A 26,152-nucleotide genomic window follows, 5' to 3' on the forward strand; every position below is an offset into this window, starting at 1 on the left:
CCCTTTGCATCCACTCTGTACCCTGAAGGGCAATGGTAGGCCTTTGGAGTTACTGTTGAATGACACTGTGGGAAAGACATAGGCTAACTTGGCATCCTTCAGCTAAGATTTCCCAACACCTGGCTTCTCTGTCTCCCTCCAGGGCATGGACACCATGGAGAACAATTGCTTGCTGAGGCCTGTGCTTGGCTTAATCTAGTCAGCCCCCCACATCAAAGCTGAATCTTCTTCCTTTTCTACCTTCTTTGTTTCATAGTATTTTCCTGGCTCCTTATTCTGATTACCATATCATGTGGCCCCTGCATCCTAACCCTACTCAAACCTAGCTGAATCTCTACCTCTCTACTCACAATTGCCCTATCTTGTCAACCTTTTCATCTGAGGACACCTCTGCCATTGTTTCTAAGCAGCCCTGTCCTCCCAGGGTGAGCCTTGTGCTTCCTTCTTCCCAGCAACCCTTGGGGCCAGTGTGGGTAGAATGTACACCTGAGCCTGCCCATCTCTCTTCCTGGGGTGAGTCTGGACAGGACTGATCCAATGGCATAGAGATTACCCATGAAGTGATAGCAATTTGGCTTAGTACTACAACGTTCTTTAAATGTGTTACTGTTGATATGCATAGGGTATACTCTTATTATTTAAATCTTCCTGTATCTTGTTTACTTTGGGTCTCTCTTTTTCTTAACCAGGCTCATGAAGAAGTTTGTCTCTCTTATCTGTCTGTTTAAAAGAACCATCTTGTCTGATAACAGAACCCTAGGCATTCACATACAGTGAGACCAAAGGAGAGGAACACAAAGGCATGAGGCCTATGTGTATCTAATCATAAAAATCAATTTTATCCAAACGAACACCAGGAAATGCAAATGAGAGGTTTTATTCCTTTGTTGCTCTTTTTGTTTTCTTTTCTTTTTGTCTTGTCTGTCATTTATCTGTCCTTGGTAAGGTAAGGGGGACACAAAAACGAAGGGACAAGGGTGAACAAATACAGCAGTAGTACTCACTAGACACTGTGTTGAAAATGAACTGTACAGCATATGGATAGGGATGGGAGGGAAAAATGGGGAGAGTAAGGGAAATGATGGCATTGCTCAAAATGAAATTTACTCTTCACCTCACTTATGTTAACTGTATTTGTGATAATAATTTCCAATTTTTAAATAAAAAAGAACCATCTTTTGTGTTGTAGGGAGCAGAGCGGACTCCATCTTGACTAGGGAAACATGGTAGGAAATGTTGGAGGTAGTAGATGAGGTCACCTGACCCCAAAATTTTGTTTCTGTAAATGGTTTGCTTAACTTGTTTGTTGCTTGCTCTACCCCCTGCATCAACCTCCTACATCTGTGCTACACTTTTACCTTTGTAAACCCCAATCTGAGGACTGCTCAGGGTCACGGTAGCAGCACCCGAGTCTGCACTGTGTTCCTGGCTGGTCAGCCCGCTTTACACTGTCACAGTTTCAGCTCCCAAGTCTGTGCTGCGTCCCTGCCTGGTCAGTTCGCTTTTTACTTCCCCAATAAACCCATCTTTTTGCTTAAGACTGTCTCTGAGTGGTGGACTCTTGGAGGACGGGGACTCCCCTCGCTCGCACCCCATAACATTTTGAATACATTTGTGTATTTTTTGTTTTTCATTTCAAAAATGTTGGCCTTTATCTTTATTAATATGTGTGTATGTGAATCTGCACATACTTCTTCTTCTACAGGACCAGGATTTGAACTTATATCCTCAGGTCCTCATGCTCGCTAGGCACTCAGATGAAAAAAAATGTTTTTAAAAAATAAAATAAAGACAAACAAAGAAGAGAAAATGTGGGAAGAATGCAGCCAAGAATGCAATGAGGAAGTGGTGCTGTGGCTCAAGTGGTAGAGTGCTAGCCTTGGGCTGAAGAGCTCAGGGACAGAGTCCAGGCCCAGAGTTCAAGCCCCACAAACAACCAAAAATTTTTTTAAAAGGATGCAATGTAAGCCAGGTGCTGGTGGCTCATACCTGTAATCCTAGCCACTCAGGAAGCTGAGATCTGAGGATTATAGGTCAAAGCCAACCCAGGCAGGAAAGTCCATGAGACTCCTTATCTCCAATTAACCACCAGAAAGCCTGAAGTGGTGCTGTAGCTCAAAGTGGTAGCATGCTAGCCTTGAGAAAAAAGAGCTCAGGGACAGCACCCAGGCCCCAAGTTCAAGCCCACAAACAAACAAAAGAATAATTTAAGAGTGCAGTGTAAATACAACAAAATAAGAAAAAGAAGTGGTGGGTTGGGAGGGAGGATAAGAATGTTGAAAGGGGTGACAGTAATCAAGACACATGGTATTCATATGCTGCTTTGTGAAATGGCAGCCCCTTTGTGCAACTACTTAAAGATAGCAAAAGGTAAATAAAATTTAAAACAAAAGATAAATATTCACATTAATTTTTTTTTTTTTTTTGGCCAGTCCTGAGCCTTGGACTCAGGGCCTGAGCACTGTCCCTGGCTTCTTTTTGCTCAAGGCTAGCACTCTGCCACTTGAGCCACAGCGCCACTTCTGGCCGTTTTTTCTGTATATGTGGTGCTGGGAATCGAACCCAGGGCCTCATGTATATGAGGCAAGCACTCTTGCCACTAGGCCATATCCCCAGCTTTCACATTACATTTTTGCAAAAGAAATGAAATAGGCCCACAGGAAGCAACAACAACCAAATCAGTGACAAAGAAGAAAGAGTCAGTGAACTTGAAGACCAATCAATTGCAAATAGACAGAGGAGATCCTTGCACTTGCTAGGCAGGCGAGCTAGGGCGTGACCATGCCACCTGCCCACCTTCCTTGCTCTTATACAAAAAAAGTCTATCAGGGCTGGGGATATGGCCTAGTGGTAAAAGTGCTCAACTCATATCCATGAAGCCCTGGGTTCGATTCCTCAGCACCACATATATAGAAAAAGCTGGAAGTGGTGCTGTGGCTCAAATGGCAGAGTGCTAGCCTTGAGCAAAAAAAGAAGCCAGGGATGGTGCTCAGGCCCTGAGTCCAAGCCCCAGGACTGGCAATAGATAGATAAATAAATAAATAAATAAATTCTATCAGCCCAGCACCAGTGGCTCATGCTATAATCCTAGATATTCAAGAGGCTAAGATCTAGGATTGCAGTTTGAAGTGGAATTAGGCAACCAATCCAAGAGACTCTTATATATAATTGACCACCAAAATACCATAAATGGAGCTGTGGCTCCAGTGGTAGAGTGCAGCAAAAATGCTAAGGGACAGCACTTAGGCCCTGAATTCAAGCCCCAGTACTGCACAAGAAAAGAGATCTATCAGTGTTCAACAATACTCTGAGCCTTTCATTTCCCTTAACTATCTTGATCATAGTACTTATTTGAAAACCACATGAGAGAATTCTCTGGAATGGACAGGCAGTAGAAGCCTGAATTCTATTCCAACTCTGCAAAGACCCCTCAGTAGCAATATGCCACGCCTTTCCAGCTCATGTAAGATAAGATAATAATGATATGCCAATTTTTAACTACTAACAAATCCTGTCACACACTCTCACACACACACAATACACACACGTTGTGACAGTTATCTTTTAGAAGTCATTCTGTGCTTACAAAGAAAACATTCTGTAGGGAAAAGTAGTCTATAAAATTCTTTTTTTTTTTGGCCAGTCCTGGGCCTTGGACTCAGGGCCTGAGCACTGTCCCTGGCTTCTTCCCGCTCAAGGCTAGCACTCTGCCACTTGAGCCACAGCGCCGCTTCTGGCCATTTTCTGTATATGTGGTGCTGGGGAATCGAACCTAGGACCTCGTGTATCCGAGGCAGGCACTCTTGCCACTAGGCTATATCCCCAGCCCTATAAAATTCTTTATAGATCAAAGAAAACTGCTGATTATAAATCACTCAAAATAGCCCGAAACAAATGGCAGAGTGCTGAACTGGGAGCCCAGAGACATTTGGGCTTTAGTTTGCTTCTTTTAAACTATTATGTAGCAACTGACTAAGTGCCAGATACCAAAGCTAGCATGTTCTGAAAGTCCTAGGCGACTGAAACCTTAACCTGTCCTTGAAGCTTCTACTTTACAGATAAAAGAAATGCCAAGGGGCTGGGGATATGGCCTAGTGGCAAGAGAGCTTGCCTCCCATACATGAAGCCCTAGGTTCAATTCCCCAGCACCACATATACAGAAAATGGCCAGAAGTGGCACTGTTGCTCAAGTGGCAGAGTGCTAGCCTTGAGCAAAAAGAAGCCAGGGACAGTGCTCAGGCCCTGAGTCCAAGCCCCAGGACTGGCAAAAAAAAAAAAAAAAGAAAGAAAGAAATGCCAAGAGCATTTATCATGTTATCTTTGCAAGTCAAGACTTCAAATAAAGGTATGGTAAATTTGAAGTTGTCTCAATACACCAAAACAATGAAGGTAAATGTTTACTGAAGAATGCTAACACTTCAGGCGAGGGTGGAATGCATTTCTAAAGGTGACTGATATCTTTAATCCACCAAATGCCAAACGCTGTGCTAGACAGCAAATAAAAGAATCAAAATAGTCTGTTAAAACAGACTCATCACTCACAAAGAAAAACCACGTGGATATATGACTGAAAGAAATCTGTGGAAATGCATCAGAAGGACAACTAAGAGAACAAAACCCTGTGGGTTTATCTATTTACTTATACACTGACTTGTTAGGGAAAGAATTTGAGGTAGTAGATAGCTATGTTAGCCATGTAACCACCCCACCCTTCAGTTCAGAAAAGACTTGGGGAAGTATCACGTAAGAACTGAATTTTGAAGTTGAATTTAAAAGACCAGAAACTCAAAGATAGCACACACTGACTTAATATGTTCAAGGCTCAGGTTTTGATCACCAGCTTTGAAAAAAAATAGGACTAAAGCATGGTTGAAGTGGCAGAGCTCTCACCTACCACATGTGAGACTGAATTCAAACCCCAGTACAGAGAAGGCAGGAGGGTGGGGGGACAGGAAGCAGGGAAGCAGAAATCATGAACACATCATTATAAATTGTATCATTAAAAAGTGAAAAATAGGGGCTGGGATATGGCCTAGTGGTAAAGTGCTCGCCTCGTACACATGAAGCCCTGGGTTCGATTCCTCAGCACCATATATAGAAAAAGCCGGAAGTGGTGCTGTGGCTCAAGTGGCAGAGTGCTAGCCTTGAGCAAAAGGAAGCCAGGGACAGTGCTCAGGCCCTGAGTTCAAGCCTCAGAACTGGCAACAAAAACAAAACAAAACCAAAAAAAGGTAAAAATAAACAAGAAAACAAAGCAGAAGTCTCCATCATACCTCACAGCTTCCTCTGTTAAAACCCAAAGTTCAGACATCCAAAGTATGTGGCAAATAAAGCTTCTAAAAGGAAAAGGCTACAGAAAACAATTGTACAATCCCTAGGCAAAGTTCAGAGGCAAAGGGAGTCATTAAATTGTATCATTTCTCAACCAGAACAGTGGCTCATGCCTGTAATCCAGATACTCAGGAGGCAGATACTGGGAGAATGGTAGTTTTAGGCACCTGCCATCCCAGCTATCCAGGAAGCTATAGATCAGAAGATACGAGTTAAGCCCTGGGCAGAAAATGCAAGACACCACCTGAAACTAAACCAAACATGTTATGGGGTTACGGGGTGGCTCAAGGGGAGAGTGTTTGCATCCTACCTCATTCTTAACACATAAAGTCCTTTCAACAGAAGCTCTTAAATATCTAACTTCCATTAGATTTCTTCTACTTCGCTATTTCTTTGCTTAATCCTTCTCTTGGCCCAGTGCCAACCTTCATGAAAACTTCCATTTCATGATGGTAGAGGGAGGAAAGATTTGATCACTGTTCAACCCACCCCCGTGATTTGCATACTTCTAATCATTAATGTTCAGACTCTTCTGGTTCTTAGTTTGGGGCTCCATGACCAACAAATCATTATGCCCACCTTAGAAAGGGTGTTATAAGAATCATTCCCAGTTAACAGTTTTTATTTAGTGCCCTGTGGAAAGCTGGCACTCTAAATAACTAGTGGAATAGCATCACACGCCTGTAAAATCAGTGCAGGTAAAGCATAAAAGTTAATCAAGAGGACTGGGAATATGGCCTAGTGATAAAGTGCTCGCCTCGTATCATGAAATCCTGGGTTCGATTCCTCAGCATCACATATATAGAAAAAAGCCAGAAGTGGCACTGTGGCTCAAGAGGTAGAGTGCTAGCCTTGAGCAAAAAGAAGCCAGGGACAGTGTTCAGGCCCTGAGTCCACGCCCCAGGACTGGCAACAAAAACAAAACAAATAAACAAAAAAAAATGGTACGAGTTGAGTTCAAACCCCAATGCCAGCACATACAGAGAGACACACGCAGAGAGAGAGAGAGAGATTTTGACAACTGTAAAATGACTCATAGATGATTTAAAACTTAGCAGTACCTTCAAATAAAGACAAAAGAAATTGACACAGCTCCCCATTGCTCAAGATCCAACTCTAAGGGTGGCATTCTCATTATGACAGACTAGAGCTCAAGGAAAGCGTGTTAGAGCCATTCCTCTGGTTATAACCACACTCTGGTTGGCTGTGAGAAAATCTGCCTGAAATTCTGTCTATTCTTTCTTATCCCTTATCTGCTTGAATAAGCAGTCCTGAGAAACCATGCTTACATGGGGAAAAAAATGACCATTTTCTCTTTTAAGTTTCTCAATATTAACAGTAAGAATATTTCCATTCATCTCAACATATAAAAGAAGACAATAACCTAATAGCACAAACTTCAACACCCCTCAAAAAAAAAAAAAAAAGGCTGATGGAAATAGAGAAAAGGACGCTTGAAGCCAATTTCAACATTTGAAAACATGACAAACAGAAAGTTACACATTGGGAAATGTTCATTCGCATCACACTAAGCATTTAATTACGTGCGGTAATCTAGGGATGCTCCTTGCCATTGGGAAATCAATGAAGCAACTTAATAGAATTGTATTTTCAGAAAGGAATCACCAGTCATCAAAAGCTCTAAAAGATTAAAACGATAACTCTGAAATATTTTTTATTTGCTCCACCTTATTTATTTTTCTCTCATCCAGCTTTAGAAAGGGGAAAAAAAAGGAACCAGTAGAGTAAGTTCATGGAAAAGACATTATCCAATTAGGGATTAGCAAAACTGTAGCAGGGATTAAGAAACTACAGAGAAAAGGAACACCCTAAGCGTGTGTATATAAGGCCAAAACAGAGACAGCCTGCCACAGGCTCACCACTGCATCTCTCCCAGTCACTTGGCAAGCTAAGGTTTGTAGAAGCATGTCTTGCTCGGTCAGCATCTCCTCCTCCAGGGCTGGGGGCTACAAAGTGTCTGCTGGCAGAAACAGCTTCAGCAGTGGAAGCCGATGTGGTCTGGGGAGTGGCCTCTGCCCAGGGCTTCCGAGGAGCCAGCAGCTGCGGCCTGAGTGGGGGGGTCTAGCGGTAGCTTTGGAGGTGGCATTGGAGGGGGCTTTAGCTGCTCAGTAAGAGGCGGTTTTGGAGCAGCCTCAGGCTGCGGAACAGGCTTTGGCGGGGGCTCTGGATTTGGTGGAGGTTCTGGATTTGGCAGTGGTGCCAGCGGAGGCTTCTCTGGCTATGGCTACGGTTTGGGAGGTAGCTTTGGTGGTGGTGGTGGTGTTAGCAATGGGGGGCTTTTGTCTGGAGGTGAAAAGCAAACCATGCAGAACCTCAATGATCGCCTGGCCAACTACCTAGCCAAGGTCCGGGCTATGGAGGAGGCCAACGCTGATCTGGAGAATAAAATCAAGGAGTGGTATGATAAGAATGGGTCTAGAGATGGTGGATCTAGACGAGATTACAGCAAATACTACTCAGTAATTGAAGACCTCAAGAACCAGGTGGGACACTACCCGGAGCTGTGATGTATCTAATACTTATCTAATGAATTTAAGTCAAGGAATGGCTTATTGTATATGCAAAATGGTTTCTTGGTATGTCTTATTAGTGACAACCCAGTACATTACATCCATGTGCATTGATTTCTGTGCTGCTTCTCAAATATGAGTATTTCTACAAAACAGTGAAATGAATATAATGCCAGGCTTCAAACGTGTGTGTGTGTGTGTGTGTGTGTGTGTGATGTCAACAGGTTGAACCATTTTAATGTCATTGTAGAGTTAAATCCTCTTCCTAGAGAAATCTGCTATTGTATAAGAATGTAGTCTCTCCTAAAATCAATTGTAAAGGCTTTTCTTAAGCAAAATTCAATTTTTGCACCATTTTTGGAAAGAGCTCATGGATTAAGGATTAACAGATTTCCTCTCAACAGCGGAAATACGCAGATGATTGCAGTCTCTAAAACAGTGTTCTTTGTGGCCTAGTGCAACTATTACCTTTTGTACAGAAAGGTATAGTCCCAAATACACAGGTGTCATTACTAAAAATGGCTACAGATGTGTTCACCTTTAAGAGCAGCTATCATAAGACAGTCACTCTTACAGGTAGGCCTGCAAACAGGAGGCAACCATCATCCTTGAATTATCCATTCTTATCACCTTTTCTAGATCATTACTGCCACTGTTGAAAACGCGGGGACCATTTTGCAGATTGACAATTCCAGACTGGCTGCTGATGACTTCAGACTCAAGTAAGACAGATAAAGATTTGGGAAACAAGGATCATAATAAAAATAAAATTCAGTCCATTTTCCAGGGGGGAAAATGGGGGATTATGACCTAAATTCACAAATATCCTGGGGGCAGGGGAGGGGGGAAGAGAAGAAGAAGTACAAGAGAAGGGGCAGACAAATGGAGAGGTGAAAGGTGGCTGAACACAGTTATAATATTCAGTCAGTGTACATGTGTGAAAATGGACCCAGGTCACTTGAGGGGATCAGTGGAATTGGGAAAGCTGGGGAAAGAACAATAGGAGGGGTGACATTGGAGGCAGGTGCTAGAGGCTCATGCCTGTAGTCCTAGCTACTCAGGAGGCCGAGATCTGAGGATTGTGGTTTAAAGCCAGCCCAGGCAGGAAAGTGTGTGAAACTGGTATCTCCAATTATCTCCCAAAAAGCTGAAGTGGAGCTGTGGTTCAAGTGATAGAGTGCTAGCCTTGAGTGGACAAAGCTCAGAGGCAGCACCCAGGCCCTGAGTTCCAGCCCCAGGACTGGACTGGCATACACACACACACACACACACACACACACACACACACACACACACACACACAGAAATTTTGTTCCATTACAATGTTTCTATACATAACAATGGAATGTGTTACTACCCTATAAACCCTTAGTTTACTAAGTCCAGTATTCATTGTTTCAGACTCCATTGAAAGAAACGTATCTGAGAAAGATAAAAATAGATGGTAAAATAATTTTGGTAGCTACTCCACCCTCAAGGAGATGCAATGTAAATCCCCATCTTGAAGTTCAGGTTGTATGTGGTAGTTAACTGTTGCAGTGTCTTTCCAAAAAGTACAGAATAAGAGAGGAGGGTACTGGGTGCTGGTGGCTCAAGCCTGTAACCCTTAGCTACTCAGGTGGCTGAGATCTAAAGATTGTGGTTCAAAAGCAAGCCCAGGGAGGAAAGTCCATGAGACTCTTCCATTAACCACTCAAAACCAGAAGTGACACTGTGGCTCAAAGTGGTAGAGTGCTAGCCTTGGGCAAAAGAGCTCAGGGACAGCATCTAAGCCATGAGTTCAAGCCCCAGGGCTGACCAAAAGAGAGACAGACAGGGGGAGGGGGGGAAGGCAATTGATCAAGATGCAATTTAGCTATCAACAAACATGTGGAATTGAAATGCCTTTGTACAACTACTTAAAGATAATTTTTTTTTGCTAGTCTTGGGGCTTGGATTCAGGGCCTGAGCACTGTCCCTGGCTTCTTTTTGCTCAAGGCTAGCACTCTACCCTCTTGAGCCACAGCCACCACTTCCAGCCTTTTCTGTTTATGTAGAGCTAAGGAATCGAACCCAGGGCTTTGTGCATGCTAGGCAAGCACTCTACCACTAAGCCACATTTCCCAGGTCCCTAAATATAATTTTTAAGTAAGTAAATTAAATTAAGCAAATAAATTTAATTTACGTAATGAAAAATTAAGTTAAATAATCATTCAGTTCTAAAAATCAGTAGATATGATGAAAAATGAGACTAGACATCTGCTTTTCTGCCGGATGAGAGTGGGGATCATCAGAGAAAAGTTCAAAAGCCTCATTTACCAGAATGCTCGGGTTGACAGAAGGGGAAGGTTGAACTGTGTCAGGCCAGCTCACTGCCCTACTTCTCGCGGCCCCTCCCAGGTACGAGAATGAGCTGTGCCTCCGACAGAGTGTGGAGGCTGACATCAACGGCCTGCGGAAAGTCATGGATGAGCTGACCATGACTCGCTCTGACCTGGAGATGCAGTTCGAGAGTCTCACTGAGGAGCTGGCCTACCTGAGGAAGAACCACGAGGAGGTAGAACAACTCCACACGAACGAACAACTCTGGTTTCTATGTTGAAAAACCAAACTTGATTATATTCAAATGGATTGCCCACATCCACTGACCAGAACGGAGTCACAACGAGCAGATTGTGGCTGGGCTTTCCCCTTGACTGCCCTGCTTGCCAACAATGTAGAGCTAGACACATCTTGGAAGTGGTGGTGATTCTATGTGCATGGCTGTGACCTTTTCCCTTTTGTGCTAGGAAATGAAGAGCTTGCAGGGAAGCTCCGGTGGGGACGTGACGGTAGAAATGAATGCAGCCCCTGGGACCGACCTGACCAAGTTACTGAATGACATGAGGGGCACAGTATGAGGAGCTGGCTGAGCAAAACCGCCGGGAAATCGAGGAACAGTTCAACAAGCAGGTCTAGGTTTATGCTGAGCATCTAGCCTGAAGCCACGCACGAACCACGTCTGCTCCTTTCATTAGCCTGTAACAACTCTTATTTTGTTTTTTTCTCAGAGTGCGTCTCTGCAATCCCAGATCTCTGTTGATGCTGGAGCAGCCAGCTCTGCCAAGAATGAGATATCAGAACTGAAACGTACAGTTCAAGCCCTGGAAATTGAGCTTCAGTCTCAACTGGCCTTGGTATGCATGAAGGGCTTTCCAAAAATCTCCCGCAAGGGGTTGAATAAATGTCATTTTCTTTCTCTGCAAGATGATCACTAGGCATGAAATAAAAACAATGCTAAGGAGAATTATGCTGTAGTTTTAGTAAGTATAAAGCAGTTCAAGACAATGTACTTTATTTCAATTAAATGAAAGATTGAGCCAGTGCTGGCAGCTCATACCTATAATCCTAGCTACTCAGGAGGCTGAGATCTGAGGATCTAGGTTCAAAGCCAGCCCAGGCATGAAAGTCCATGAGACTCTTATCTCCGATTTACCAGCAAAAAAAAAAAACAAAAAAAACAAAAAACAAAAAAAAAACAACCAGAAGTGGAGCTGTGACTCAAATGGTAGAGTGCAAACCTTGAATTTAAAATTAAAAAAAAAGCTAAGGACAGAACCTAGGCCTGAGTTCAAGCCCCAGTACCTGCATGTACATGCACAAGTGCACACCACACACACACACACACACACACACACACACACACACACACACACACATTTAATGAGAAAAGTCATGTCAGCAAAAGCTAAAGAAGCAAAGATAAAAATGATATAGATTGTTATTAGGTATACTTTGAGTCCCATATGAAATTTTATTTTTTCTTGTGTCATCGACTGACTTATTTCCTTCATGATTTTTTTTCTTCCTTCTTCCCCCTTAGAAATGTTCCCTGGAAGGGAATCTGGCCAACACAGAAGCTGGCTATGCAGCTCAGCTGTCAAAAAACTCAGATGCTGATCAACAGCCTGGAGGAACAGCTCTGCCAGATCCGGGGGGAGACTGAATGCCAGAACGCGGAATACGAGCAACTGCTGGACATCAAGACCCGCCTGGAGATGGAGATTGAGACCTACCGCCGCCTCCTCGATGGAGAGCGAAGGTAATTGAAAGCCATGATCATCAGGCTGGCATGGGACACCTTGCTGAACTGATTTGATCAAACCCATAAAAAGGATGCAGGGGCTGGATGTGCACTTACAAAGTAATAAAGTCACAGGCAAATCCAGTCAAAAGACATCTGAGGTCAGGGTGGAGTGACAAATACTTGTAGTCCTAATTTAGGAGACAGAGGCAGGAGAATCTTAAGTTCAAAGATGACATAATGAGAAACTCAAAATATTCGATCTGAGTGGTAGTGGTTTACACTTGTAATTCTTGCTACTCAGGTATCTGAGATCTGAGGCTTGCATTTCAAAGCCAGCCCGGGGCAGGAAAGGTCTTGAGAGTCTTAACACCAATTACCTAGCAAAAAGCCAGAGATAGAGGTATGGCTCAAGTGGTAGAGCACCAACTGTGAGTAAAAAACACTGAGACAATATCCAGGCTCTATGCAGTACCAGGCTATTACTGGTGAGCGCGCATGCGTGCACGCGCACACACCACACACACACACACACACACACACACAACCACACCACCACCACCACCAAAAAAAGTCACCTAAAACTCAAGCTTTGGTACAGAGGGTTTCTGCTACAAAACAAAAACATACTTCTTTTTCCCCAGTGGCTCTGGATTTGGAGGATTCAGAAACATGGAATTAAAGGAATCGAGATCTGAAAGCTCTTCTGGTCAAGGAAGAGGTAGAGCTATTTTTAATGTTGATTATTATTTTGTAACTTTAAAGTTAAAGGCATGCATTTCCCATCATTTTATACTGTATACTGGTGCTTGCGTAATCTTACCCAGAGAGAGCATACTTAATGAATATTAATATTCGTTCATATTCACATTAGTGAATTGTCTGGGTCTGTGTTTCCAGACTGACATTGTGCTCTCATGGTTTTGCAGATCCCAGTAAGACAAGAGTGACTAAGACCATCATCGAGGAAGTGGTGGATGGCAAAATTATCTCATCTCAAGTCAGCAATATCTCAGAGGTGAAAATAAAATAAGCAGTTTTCTAGATCAACAAAAATTTATTTCAGGCAGTGATCTACTCATCTTTCTAGAGAACTCCAGAGGAAAGCTTCAGTCCAGAAATGGCCGGCAGCCATTTTCTCTGTCTTCTATTTTCTTATTGGAATGCTCCCCAAAAGTTAAAAATGACACTATGTGCTAACTTTGTCTATGCTTCAATAAACTTACTTTTGCAAGTTAACAAAACCATTCCTGAATATTTTTAGAAAGTCAATATTTTTATATAGAAATGTTCCAACCAGTTATGATCTAGAGGAATCATTATATTTTCAGTGTTACTTGTTATTTATTTGGTACTTTCTCCAAAAATATCAAGTAAAATCATGTTGCACATGGGCAATTTAACAGTCTTACATGAGACTGGAATGATGCTATAAATGAAATTAGTGTCCCTAACACCTCAACCAACAGCTTGCTCACCAAAAATAAGGTTACCAATAAACATGCAATCAATTAGTGTCTAGTTTGCTAATGTCCATTGCTGAGTGGAGGTATTTCATAAGATAGAAAAGAAACCTAAGTTATGGGGCTGGGAATATGGCTTAGTGGCAAGAGTGCTTGCCTCCTACACATGAAGCTCTCGGTTCGATTCGCCAGCACCACATACATGGAAAAGGGCCAGAAGTGGCACTGTGGCTCAGGTGGCAGAGTGTTAGCCTTGAGCGGGAAGAAGCCAGGGATGGTGCTCAGGCCCTGAGTCCAAGGCCCAGGACTGGCCAAAAAAAAAAAAAAAACTAAGTTATGCTTCCCTTTCACAAAGGTTACATTGTAGGGTGAGGAGGAAAGTGAAAACACAAAGAAGCTAACAAGGATTGCGAAGGTGCTCATAGTGAAGGAAGGATTCAATTTCACAGTATGTGCCAAGAGTTCCATGGAGAGAGACATGATATGTTTGCAGAACTTTAGGAAGTGGGCCAAATAAAGAGCCTAGGGAAAGAAGATTGGATGTGTGAAATCATGCCAGATTTCTTACACACCCTTGAAAGCCCCAAAGAAAAGAGATGTTCTGGTATTCATTCCTTTGCTAAATCTAGCCACATCTCTATCCAAACACCGTCCCTCGGCCAAGCTGGTGTTTTTCTTTTCTGTACTCTCCATTGAGGAGGTCTTTCACCCATAGGTGATAACAAGCCCATTCTCTCACTTCTGCATTATCCCTGAAACCACATGACCTTGCCTTGTCTTGCTTGGGATGATGAAGCCATTAAGATAGAGCAAGAGGTGGGACAGGTACCAGGAAGAACCAAACTTAAGACCAAACCAGACTGCAGAAAGGCATTCTCATCCAAAGCAAATACCCAAATCACACATTCGAGAATCAACTCCACAAGCCTGACCTCAAGAGAAGAACACATGTAAACTTACAATGAATCAGCCGAACATATTCATAAAATCTATATAAAATAAACCAGAAAGAGTTGAATGATTATATCACATGGTAATCATGAAAACAAAAAAAATATATATTTTTTGTCTCCTGTACACATCAATGGAACACAAAACTGAAGCTCTTGGATATAAACCACTACTCAAAGAAGTGCAAGGTTATCTTAAGTCAGACACTTCTCATCAAATTGTTACCATAAATTAAATCTTGAACATTTCTCCTTCACTGAAAATTTTTCAAAAATGAAATTAAGAATGTGATCCAGCCTAGATATTTCCAGAAATTGAAGGCTGTCTCATGCAACCTCTAATCCTTAGGGTTCTCACAGCTATACCAAGTAAGCCCTCCCTCTGGGCCTGCCCAGATCTGGCCTTCTAGCTGGGGATCCTCACCACGTGGGAGCCAAGTTTGTGCCTAGAGTCAAAATAAAACATCAGACTACTCTGAAAATCATCTGGCAGGGAAGACATTCACTCTGTGTTCCCTAGACTCGGTTAAGATGCTGCATTTGTGCTAAAAAAAAAAAAAAAATTTCTAAAGATATAGAAAAGTCCACAGCCTAGGTCCAAATATACTGAGATAAATAGAATGTGTTGCTAAGAACATGTCCCATTTCTTAAAAATTTGTATTACTGTTCCGTAGTCATACAAAGAAAGGGGTTTCGACTTAAGATTGAACCATTCAGGATTATGAAATTTATTTAGAGTCTTGAACAAAAGATTTCTTTAAACGGTATCTGTACATGATTACCTGTTCTAAAATTACTTTAGAACCACATAACAAGAAACTAAAATTCAGCTCTGCAGTCAACTTTTAAACCAGAGGATCACACATCTTTCTTCTCTTTCTTCTGAGTAGACGGGCCTGTCAGGAGGAAGAACTGGTACCTACATGCACACAGATTTTCACCCATTCATTTTTGATCTAGAGATTCCTAAGGTACTTCTTGTCTTCCTGACCTCAAGCAACAATGCACATAGGAGGAGGAGAACGCAAGAAGTGCCATCTGTGTTCAAAGAGATTAGAAACAACATATCCAGCAAACAGCACCAAGGAAACAGCGATAGAACTTGAGGCTCTAAGGGAAGAGGCCCAAACTTGCCTGATGACTTCATGGAATTAGACAGTAGTTCCAACAAGGAGACAAAGCAACGAATGGAAATCTCCTGAAATGTAGTACAAGTTCTGCTATCCACACCTCCTCCCTAAGTCACAAAGTACTGCAAGTAATAAACCACTTTAACAAATTATCCATGGATGGAATATGACATTTGGACAACAGGATATATTAATCAAACCCTTTCAATAGCAACTTACTCATTTGTAATACCAATGTCTACATGAAATAATAAGGTGGGAAGAAGCAAATGTGGAGAGAGAGTGCGCATGCTGGCACTGAGATATGCACAAAGCTCAGGGTCTTAGACAGATGGATCAAGTGTGTATGTTGCCTCCTGAACCACAAGGGATACGTAAGCAATGGGGAGCGCTGAACCAGACTGCAATTGACTGCGCACCTTGGTGGCTCAACCTTGCTTCTTAATGATACATTGGAGTCAGGCAGGGCTATGGTTTCCACATGGCTTACCTGGGTCCCCCTAGAGCGGCATATGTTGGAAGCTTGGTCCTCATTATAACAATGTCGGGAGAAGGTGTCTGCTGAGAGGGCCTTAGGTTAATTGGACATGTGCCTATGGAAGGGATTATGGAATCCTAATCTCGCCCTGGCTTCCTATTTTGCAATGTGATGTCTACACACACACCCTCCCAACATTGCCAGCTGCCATGAGATGGTGCAGGCCAGGAGACGCCCACCAGAGCCCACACCATGCTCTCTGGGCTCTTTTTAAGCCGAATAGACCTCTTTTGTCGATAAAGTTCATCTGTTTCAAATGTGCTATTATAACAACTAGAAAAAATAAAAAGGCAGATTAATGCAGGCAGAATCCAAACCATCTACAGAGCAGAAAACAAATCACAGGCATCCTAAACCAGTAATCCAATCCTAACTTGCTGTCATAAGCTAGTATGGATGAATATGTCAAGCTATGATATGGGAAACAAGCAATTATTTTTTAAACTATTGTTCTAATATCCTTTAGATACACTCCTATGAAATGTAACTTTAAAAAGCTACACTGATTTCTGAATACATTTGTCCAGAAATCATTTGCAACTTTCAGTAATACCCATATCTCAGGCTGGAAATAATGCAGGTGAAAGGGATGAAGCAACATTTCAAAGAATATTTTCTTTTGATTTGCTCACATCAAAACTTGTCCATTTTAAGAAGATTTTAAGAAGCTGCAACTGAGGGAAAATTTGCCCATGAAATCTAGAAGTGGCCCTGGTCCCTAGCACCCCCCGGGGGTCATGGCCCTGCCATTAAAAGGGAATCCTTAGCTTGAGGGAAATTTCTACTTGGTATCCAAGAGGGATGAAAATGTTTGCTTTTCCTAGAAGGAATTTGTTTTTGTCGATCGTGGTACTTGAATTCAGGGCCTGTCCGCTGTCCCTGAGCTTTTTTGCTCAAGGCTAGTGCTCTATCACTTTGAGTCACAGCACCACTTCCAGATTTCTCATGGTTAAATGGAAATAAAGAGTCCCACAGACTTTCCTGCACAGGTTGGCTTCGAACCACGATCCTGAGATCTCAGCCTCACTGGCACCTGGCTAGAAGAAGGATTTTGATCATCAATCTTGAGCTGGAGGATCTAATAGAAAACTGAATTGTAGCCATTGGGCAACGCTATAGTTGTCTCCTGTGTTGATTTTTCAGAAAGTAAACTTGGGGGCTGGAAATGTGGCCTAGTGGCAGAGTGCTTGCCTCATGTACATGGAGCCCTGGGTTCGATTCCTCAGCATCACATATACAGAAAGAGCCAGAAATGGCGCTGTGGCTCAAGTGGTAGAGTGCTAGCCTTGAGCAAAAAAGAAGCCAGGGACAGTGCTCAGGCCCTGAGTTAGAGCCCCAGGACTGGAAAAAAGGAAAAGAAAAGAAAGGGAGAAAGAAGGAAAGAAAGAAAGAAAGAAAGAAAGAAAGAAAGAAAGAAAGAAAGAAAGAAAGAAAGAAAGAAAGAAAGAAAGAAAGAAAGAAAACTTGGCATTTCAGGTCTCACTCATTCAAGTATTTGTGGAAACATTATTCAATTGTTTCAAAAATCTCCATGACAAGATTGAATGTTCCATGGAGACAAAGTTTACAATATATTCATGGAAATCTGATGGGGTGTGGGAAGGTTTGGGGGACCAACATAAATGGGATTGTTATACAAATAAATGCAATGGAGAAGTCTGAGGCTGGCTTATCAAAGCTCTAGCCCACACTGTGTCAGTTGTAAAGAATATTAATTTCCTGAGATCCCAGATAATATTAATATTAGTGGCATCATTATAAAAGCTCCAGACCTGCCCTATTTTAAATAAAATACTAAAAGGCTACTTCCAGGTAAATCCCAGAGGAGAAAATTATCTAAGTTTACAAAAATAGAGGCAAAGAATCAACTTTGCTCTTGTACTCAAGTCAAGATACTGCTTAGAAGATGAATGAAATCAGTTTGGAAGTCCAATGTTTCTTATTGCCTAAGGACTTTAAAGAAATTGAGTGTTCCAGTGTGATCTCTTATTTTTTTCTATTTCTAATCTTCATTCCCACACCCTCTTATGGAATAGACTGGCTATTGCAGTATTTGGAAAAGAGAGATAGTTTTTAATTATGTACAACTCGAAAAGTTGGAGCATTTATCAATCCTGCTGTTTTTCACAACTACTTATAGAATGAACTATACACTGGTGAGAATCTGCTTTGTTCTCATAACTCCATGTTGCTCCCAAGGTTCACCCTCTGCCATGGATGTCTCCTGAGTCTCAGGAAAACTTCACCCCTGACATCTGAAAGTGCAGGACTGTTGGCATCAGAAAGATTACCCTACCATGAGTCCCAAACAGGATAGGACAAAGACATTCCAAAGAAAAGTCTCACCCTAGAATGTATGAAAACCTTAAAAACCCCACACACACCTGCTCCTTGTTTCTCTGATCCACTGGATGTTACAATGGAGTCTCTCCTGCAACCATGATGAAAGTCTGTTGGGGTCTGTTGAGGTCTCTGCCTTCTCTCTTTGTGTCCACTTGATCTTTCCCTAAATTACATAACCATCTGCTCCTAGCTTAAACAAACTCCAAGGTAACTTAGTCAAAGATCACAAGACATCACAGACTGATCATATGGAGCATTTTAAGAAATTAAAAGGTCTGAGCCCATTTGGAAGCAAGTCAGTATTTGTTAAAACTATGGGAGGAAAAATGTTATCTCAGAGGTTTATCATTTCTCATAGTTTGACCACAAGTTATGCTAAATCCTGAAAACCTATAGACCTAGACATCTGGTATATATACAAGGGTGTTTCTTGTCCTATCTTCTAAAAGGTTACATGCATGAGAAGAGCCTGAATTTTCACCAATTAAAAAAAATGATAGAGCCGGGCACGGTGGCTCAAATCTGTAATAATAGTTACTCTGGAGGCTGAGATCTGAGGAATGAGGTTCAAAGCCAGACCAGGCAGGAAAGTTTATGAGAGTCTTATTTCCAATTAACCACTAAAAACCAGAAGTGGTGCTGTGCTCAAAGTAGTAAAGTGCTAGCCTTGAGAGAAGAAGCTCAGGGACAGTGCCCAGGCCCCAAGTTCAAGCCCCATGACAAACAAACCAGAAGAGAGGGAGGTAGGGAGGGAGGGAAGAAGGAAAGAATTAATAAACAATGTTCATCCACATAGTGGTAGCAAAGAGACTATAAAAAAATGTGTCTTAACCTGATAATACATGTATGCAATAAGAGAAAAGAGGAAAAATGCAGTCAGTGCATCATGTAAACAAACACTAAAAGAAGAGAGGAGAAACCCATTTGTATTTATGTATGTTTCTCTGGGTGTAGAAAAATACCTCAACATCAAAAGGTTAACAGTGCTTACTTTTGTGTAGGAATTCATAACTGAGATCACTGTCTGGAAATTACCTGCCTTCCAGAAAGAACTGAAATTATCACAAACCGCTGTCAATTAATTCTAACAACCTCATCTTTAGAAATGCACATCTCTCTTAGCTTTCATTGTTTGTGTCGATCTGTAAGTAAATTGTTTCAAATAATTTTTTCTAAGACCAAGAAGTTAAAATTTCAAATCTCTGTGACAGTTTTTATGCCAATGAGGGCTTTGTTCTACCCTGCCAAGATGAAGTAATTTTCTTTTCTTTCCCTACTAGATGCTCCACACCCAAAAGTTTCCATGAAGATCCAGTATCAGAGCTTATGATTTCTATCTCCAGCACAGGAACATAAAAACCTCAGCATTTTAATGAGTTGGATGGCAATTCTTTCTGAAAGATTATTCTAGATCATCTTTTGAGTTGTAGGTGCTTAGATCTTGGAAAGTTCATCCTGAGAAACTATTTTTCAATGGCCACCATGTTTTCCATTTTCTAGGCAAAAATCCTAATTTCTTTGGCTGGGTCTCATCTGACGGGCTAAGGAATCCTTCATTGAATTCCCTACTTTGTACTTACATAGAAAAGACTCTCAATGCCTAAGCGGTAACAAGGATGATCACCATGAAATAAAATATTCTGAGAAGATCCTTTCCCCAACATGTTCAGCATTTTATATTCAAGTGCCACCTTACTCCTCAAAAATGCTGAAACATTAATAGCAATTTATTTAACAAGTATTAATCCAAAGGTCAGCATTTCTGGGACTATTACTTCACTAAGATGCTTTCAATACAACATAATGACCATTTAAAACATTCAAAGTTTTTCCAGGTTGGAAACTACATTGACCCTCCACCAAAGGATCAAAGCCCTCATAGAAAGAAGGTCTTGGATGACCCAACCTTACCCAAGACTGATGTGGAAATACAGATTGAAAGTCTGATGAAGGATATACCAAGTAAATCTTTCTTATTTCATTTTTATCTTCTACTCAAATGAGGTTAAGGAAAAAAAAAAAGATAGCCTGAGTACATTCTTCTGCCACTGTGTTTGAATTCCTTGGTGATTGTTTTCAAATGAAGAAATTAAAATCCAGCCATCTGTTGTAGGGAGGGGCCCCAGACCCAGGGCTGGCCTGGCTCCTCAATGATGAGAAAGCTCACTATGAAGGTTTGACTAACCAGAATCACCAAGATGCTTCAATGAGGCTCAACAACAAGGTAAACTAGCAACACATCCAATGTCAGAAAATCCAGAGCAGAGTGCACCAAATTGGCTGCTGCTTGCAATTCTGATGAAGAAAAAGAAGAGAACTGAGTTGTTAAAGCCTTAGAGCCAGAATGACGGTCTGCATGCAATAGCTGTGGTTCCTTAAAATTTCCTCCTGGGTAAAACACACCACACACCAACTGCCCACCCAGACCATTCTGTAATTTCATATGAATTCTCAGCAATAGGTTTCAAACAACATGTTCCCTAGTGACGTTTATTGTTGAAGGCTCATAAGAAAAATCCAAGAACTTAAGAATTCTTCACTTAGCAACTTCAGCAAGAAATTTTCCACTAGATGTATGAAAAAAAATAATAATAAAACTGGAAGCCGAATTATGAATTGCCCATGTCAGGCCTTGTTTGGCAAATCCTACAACCACAAAATGTGCTGAGCTCCCAAAAATGTCAGTATGAGATGCTCTTAGGGAAATGCTGGCTCACATTCAGAATGAGATCACCTATTCTCTGCCCAGGTAGGTGGTAAGGCAGGTTCCTGTGAGAAAGCTTAAGAAAAATAAATCTAGATAAAATGCCTACAAGTAGGTCAGCTAGAACACCAGTAAGCATCAAGACATATACTGGGAGAGAGCAAGGGACAGAGTAACGTTGTCCAAAAAGAAATGTACCCTTTACCTGACTAATATAACTGCAACCCCTCCATATATCACCTTTATGATAATAAGTTTTTTAAATCTAAGTATATTGGGAGAAAGTGAGGGAAGGGATGACATTGTTGAAAAAGAAATGTGATCATTACCTGACTTATGTAACTGTAACCCCTCTGTACATCACCTTTATAATAACAATAAAAATAATTTTAAAATAAGTATATATGCTCCTTTTAACTAAAGGAGATTTAATACTTAAACCTGAACAACAGTCAATTTTCACCTATACTCTAAAAAGCTAAGGTTGTCAGTGATAAGCTTTACTTCATCCAGTTGTTTCAGGACCCAGGAGGTTAGGAATCAAGACAGCAGCAGCAATTATCTTCTTCCTTTTTTAATTCTTATTTTTTATTGTTATTATAAAGGGGATGTACAGAGGGGAAATCGTTACATATCAGGTAATGAGTATATTTCTTTTTGGACAATGTCACCCCTTCCTTTGCTCTCTCCCAGAAAATCTTCTAAAAAGAGCATATCAACCATTGAGAAACTTTCATTAAACTAATCATGTATTAGCAAGTTGCTATACTTTCCATGGACCCATTCCTCAGTCCCAAGTTATCTGAAAACTCACTGTGTAACCTCAGGTAAACCCTTCATTTCTAGACCTCACTGTTGTTTTCATCTGTAAAACAAGGGAGTTAATGATCCCTAAGGTACTTTTTAGCTGGAAAAATTTTGTGACTCTGTGCAAACCAAACTAAAAAAGGAAGGAGAGAGAAACAAGCGAGGTGTAGAAGTTGTATTACAGGGAATTGAAATGAGATCAGATTTACCATAATTCAAGCTGTTTTCCTGAAATGTTTGAAGACAAAACATCTCAATGTCAGAGTGACAAGCAGAGTACAGTACCTCAATCTTGGCACCACAGATATCAGGGGCTGAGGGGCTTGGTTCAGGGATGGCCATTCTGTAGGCTCCAGGAAGTTGAGCCCCAGCAGCTATAGCTTTTATGTAATGGTTGACTACCAAAAAATGTCTCCAAATCTTGCCAGAAGCTAGAATGTCCTGCTGTGGATCACAGCTCTACCCCCAGGAAAGCAGGGAACTTCCTACTCCATGCTCACAGGGAGAAAGACTCAGGGAGCCTGAGATGCCCTACTTCTCATGAAATCACAAAAATCCCACCCTCATAAAATATGATGTCTATGTGGAAAGGTTCTCTTTGGCTTGCTTGAAAGACGAGGAGTTAGAAGAGAGAAGATATCTGCATACTATATATTCTCTTCTTGCAAAGTAAGTGGTAATAAATCTCCAATACTAATCTACCTAAATAATTCTGTTTCATCTCTTCTCTTGGGCAAACTTAGAAAACTCTCCTACAGCCAGGCACTGGTGACTCAGTGCCTAAAATCCTAGCTCTCCGGGAGACTGAGATCTGAGGATCGAAGTTCAAAGCCAATTTGGGCAGGAAAGTCCTGTGAGATTCTTAGCTCCAATTTATCAGAAAAAAAAAAAAAAACCTGGAAGTGGAGCTGTGGCTCAAGTGGTAGACTGCTGGCCTTGAGCAAAAAGCACAGGACAAGCAGGCTGAGTTTAAGCCCCAGGACCTACACACACAAAAAATTTTTAAATCTCCCCTTGAAGGGAGCCTGACAGAATCAAAGCCAGATCCCACTCAGATGTCAGGGACCCAAGTTCAGGTGAACACACCTGGAGATCCAGCTCCTTCAAGTCCAGAGCAAGAGCAAGAGAGCAAACGCTGGCTACATGCAGCTTTCTAGACTCCAAAGCATGCCTGCAGAACGAAGATGAGAGAATACTACTCTCCTCCATTCGCAGACAAAGACACTGAGACACAGAACAATTAGCCAACATGTCCAAGAAAAACTACCAAGCAACCTTTCCAAATTTCCAGCCTAGGCAGCCTAGTTCCAGAAGCCCTGCTCTGGTTGCCATGGTGACTTTCTTTCCTAAAGAAATGTTTCTGTGGTTCTGAAATAGTGCTGACTGCATTGACTGTCTCCTTCACATGTCACCAGTGTGTGGCAACTTGTAGAAGTCTCAGAAGACAATGGCTTTGGAAAGAAATGGAGCCTGTGGCACCTGTGTGTCAACAGAGCACCCAATTTGGTTTCTAGCCTCATCAGCAGACGGCGCCAAGCAACCAGCGCGTTGGGACATCTGAGACAAAAACAATTAAGAAGGAGCTGAAGCTGGAAGGATTAATATAACAAGTTTTTTTCTCAAGGTAATATTTTAAAAAATATATTTGTAAAAGGTGTGGCTGTCTGTGGAAATCACTGATCCACTATTCTCACCCTGCCAAGTATGTTTCTTTTCATATAGGCTGGACTCCGAAACTTCACTTACTTCCGATGGTAAATGTCTGTGATTTGGGACAAAAGATATCTGAAGATATATTAGACTTGTTTTTCTGGATAAGCTAATGATGTAAGAAGCAAAAAAAAAAACTTTTTTAAACAAAACGATAAAAAAAATTAATGAATTTCAGAACACTTTGTATCACCAAAGAGCATACAACTTCCAACCACAGTTGGCAGGAAATCAGTAAGTGCATTAAGCACTCAACCAAAAATGAAGTATGGGGACTAGAGACGTGACTCAAGTGGTCAGCACCCTCTGTGAGCAAGCAAGCTGTGTGAGCTCAAGCCCCAATACTGGCACATACACAAAAACACATTAAATACACACACATATTTACACACAGGCCTAGAGGTGGGGCTCAAGTGACCCACAAGCCTGCCTAGAAAAAGAATTAGGCAAACTTTTGTCTCACTACTAAATTATTTCCATAGCTAATTCAAAACTTACTGATTGCTAACTACACAACAACAACAAAACAAAATACAGCTTAATTCACAAAGGTATCATTTAGAGTGCTGGAAGCTGGTGGCTCATACCTCTAACCCTAGCTATTCAAGAGTTTGAGATCTCAGAATCAAGGGTTGAGGCCAGTCAGTGCAGACGAAGCCATGAGACTCTTATCTCCAATTAACTACCAAAAAGCCAGAAATGGAGGTATAACTCAAGTGGTAGAAAACCAGCCTGGACAGATTCCAGGCCCTGAGTTCAAACTCCAATACCAGAAAGAAAGAAAAAAAAAAGGTGAGGTGCGGGGGGGGGGGGGGGGGAACGTATCTTACAGGACTATAAGTTGAGAAAAGGATGGATTCTATTCCATTCACTCTGTGAGACTCATTGAAGAGAACTTAAAATGCTTCTCTGACTCAGTGACCAGCTCATTCATGGCATGAGTCTTGTGGCTACTTTCCATTCCAAAGAAAATGTTTTTTGAGAGTAAAAACCACACTTTGTTAAATGGCAACTCCTTTGTGCAACTACTTAAATAATTTAACAAAAACTAAAACACAACTATGAAAAAAAGAACAAAACTATAAACCCCAGCGTTTTCTTCAAATGTACAAACTCATTTGCAGGAATAGAAGTATTATATTCACACAAAATGATACAATCTGTAGATATAATTAAGTTGCCTTAAGCTGAATAATTGCTGGTATACCATATGAATGTCTTTTATCTAAACACAGCCCTACGCCCTAGAGAAAAGGATTATTATTCCATCCTAAACACAACAGTAATCCCTAAGTGAGCAACTCCTCTCCTAATTATACAATTCAAAAATCAAAACAAACTTGGACCTAGCAATGAACATTATCAGAACTCAAGATACATTTTCAAAAGAAGTGTAAAAAGAATTGATTCCCTTCTAGTACAGAATTTTAAAAGTCAGTAAAATATTATATACTCTAACAACAAGAAAACAAGTTGGTTTAAGAGCAAAGGGATTATTAGGGAAGGAAACAAGGAAAGAGGACATAGGGAATAGAAGAGAGGGTAGAAGGAAATGTAAACATGACCCAGTACGGTATATGCATGTATGGAAGTGTCACAGTGAAATCCATACATTTGTACAATTAAGATGTGTTAACAATTATAAATCATAAAAAGAGTCCCTATTCAAATATTCATTCCTTTGTCCAACAACATTAAGTACAAACTCTGAGGGATTAAAAAACTATAAGACATACACCATCCACCCTTAGGAAATTGGCAATCCAGTGAAAGCAGTGGATAAAATTCATTAAAAAATCAAGATGCTGGGAGACTGGGAAAATGCCCTAGTGGTAGAGTGCTTGCCTGGTGTACATGAAGCCTTGGGTTCGATTCTCAGCACCACATAAACAGAAAAGGCCAGAAGTGAAGCTGTGGCTCAAGAGTTAGAGTGCTAGCCTTGAGCAAAAAGATGCCAGGGACAGTGCTCAGGCCCTGAGTCCCAAGCCCCAGGACTGGCAAAAAAAAAAAATCAAGATGCTGGTTTAGTATTTAGAATTGGAGGTGAATGTAGGGGTGTGGGGGTGTCAGTGTTGGAACTGGGGCTTGAACTTGGAGCCTGGGTGCAGTCCCTGAGCTCTTTGGTTTAGGCTAACACTCTACCACTTGAGCCACAGCCCACTTCTGGTTTTTTGGTGGTTAATTGGAGATAAGAGTCTATGGACTTTCCTGTCCAGTCTGCCTTCAAATCTCAATCTTTAGATCTCAGCCTCCTGAGTAGCTAGGATTACAGGCATGAGCCACCCACACCCAGCCTGTATTTAGATATTTTTTTTAATGCAGTAGAAGAGTTGGAGAGGTCATGGATGTGGTAGAAATGATTTAAATATTGAATGAAATAGAACAAATTTTCCTAGTCTTTTATCCTAGACCACTCTGTATTACTGTCCTTTTTATTTTTGTTAATGTCACCTAATAGCTCATCCATTTCTCTCTCGTTCAAATAATTATGTAAATAGTTGCTCTGTTTGCAAACACATAATGAAAGTGATTATTTTTCAAAACACAGGTTTGGGAAAACAGTGGCCAGAGTGTTTAACGTCACTTCAAAGTTGTGAACTTA

At 41.4% G+C, this 26,152-nt stretch overlaps 1 protein-coding gene across 1 annotated transcript; it reads left to right on the plus strand.

Annotated features, from left to right (window-relative positions):
- Positions 1-7,257: 7,257 nt before the first annotated feature.
- Positions 7,258-12,937, plus strand: LOC125345137 (keratin, type I cytoskeletal 24-like). The gene is given in 11 exon segments (XM_048337374.1): positions 7,258-7,362; positions 7,364-7,405; positions 7,407-7,835; positions 8,502-8,584; positions 10,242-10,398; positions 10,631-10,729; positions 10,731-10,793; positions 10,892-11,017; positions 11,704-11,763; positions 11,765-11,922; positions 12,805-12,937. Coding segments are annotated over 11 exon segments (1,455 nt in total).
- Positions 12,938-26,152: the final 13,215 nt, after the last annotated feature.

Source organism: Perognathus longimembris, unplaced genomic scaffold (genome assembly GCF_023159225.1).
Source record: "Perognathus longimembris pacificus isolate PPM17 unplaced genomic scaffold, ASM2315922v1 HiC_scaffold_5342, whole genome shotgun sequence".
NCBI lineage: Eukaryota > Metazoa > Chordata > Mammalia > Rodentia > Heteromyidae > Perognathus > Perognathus longimembris.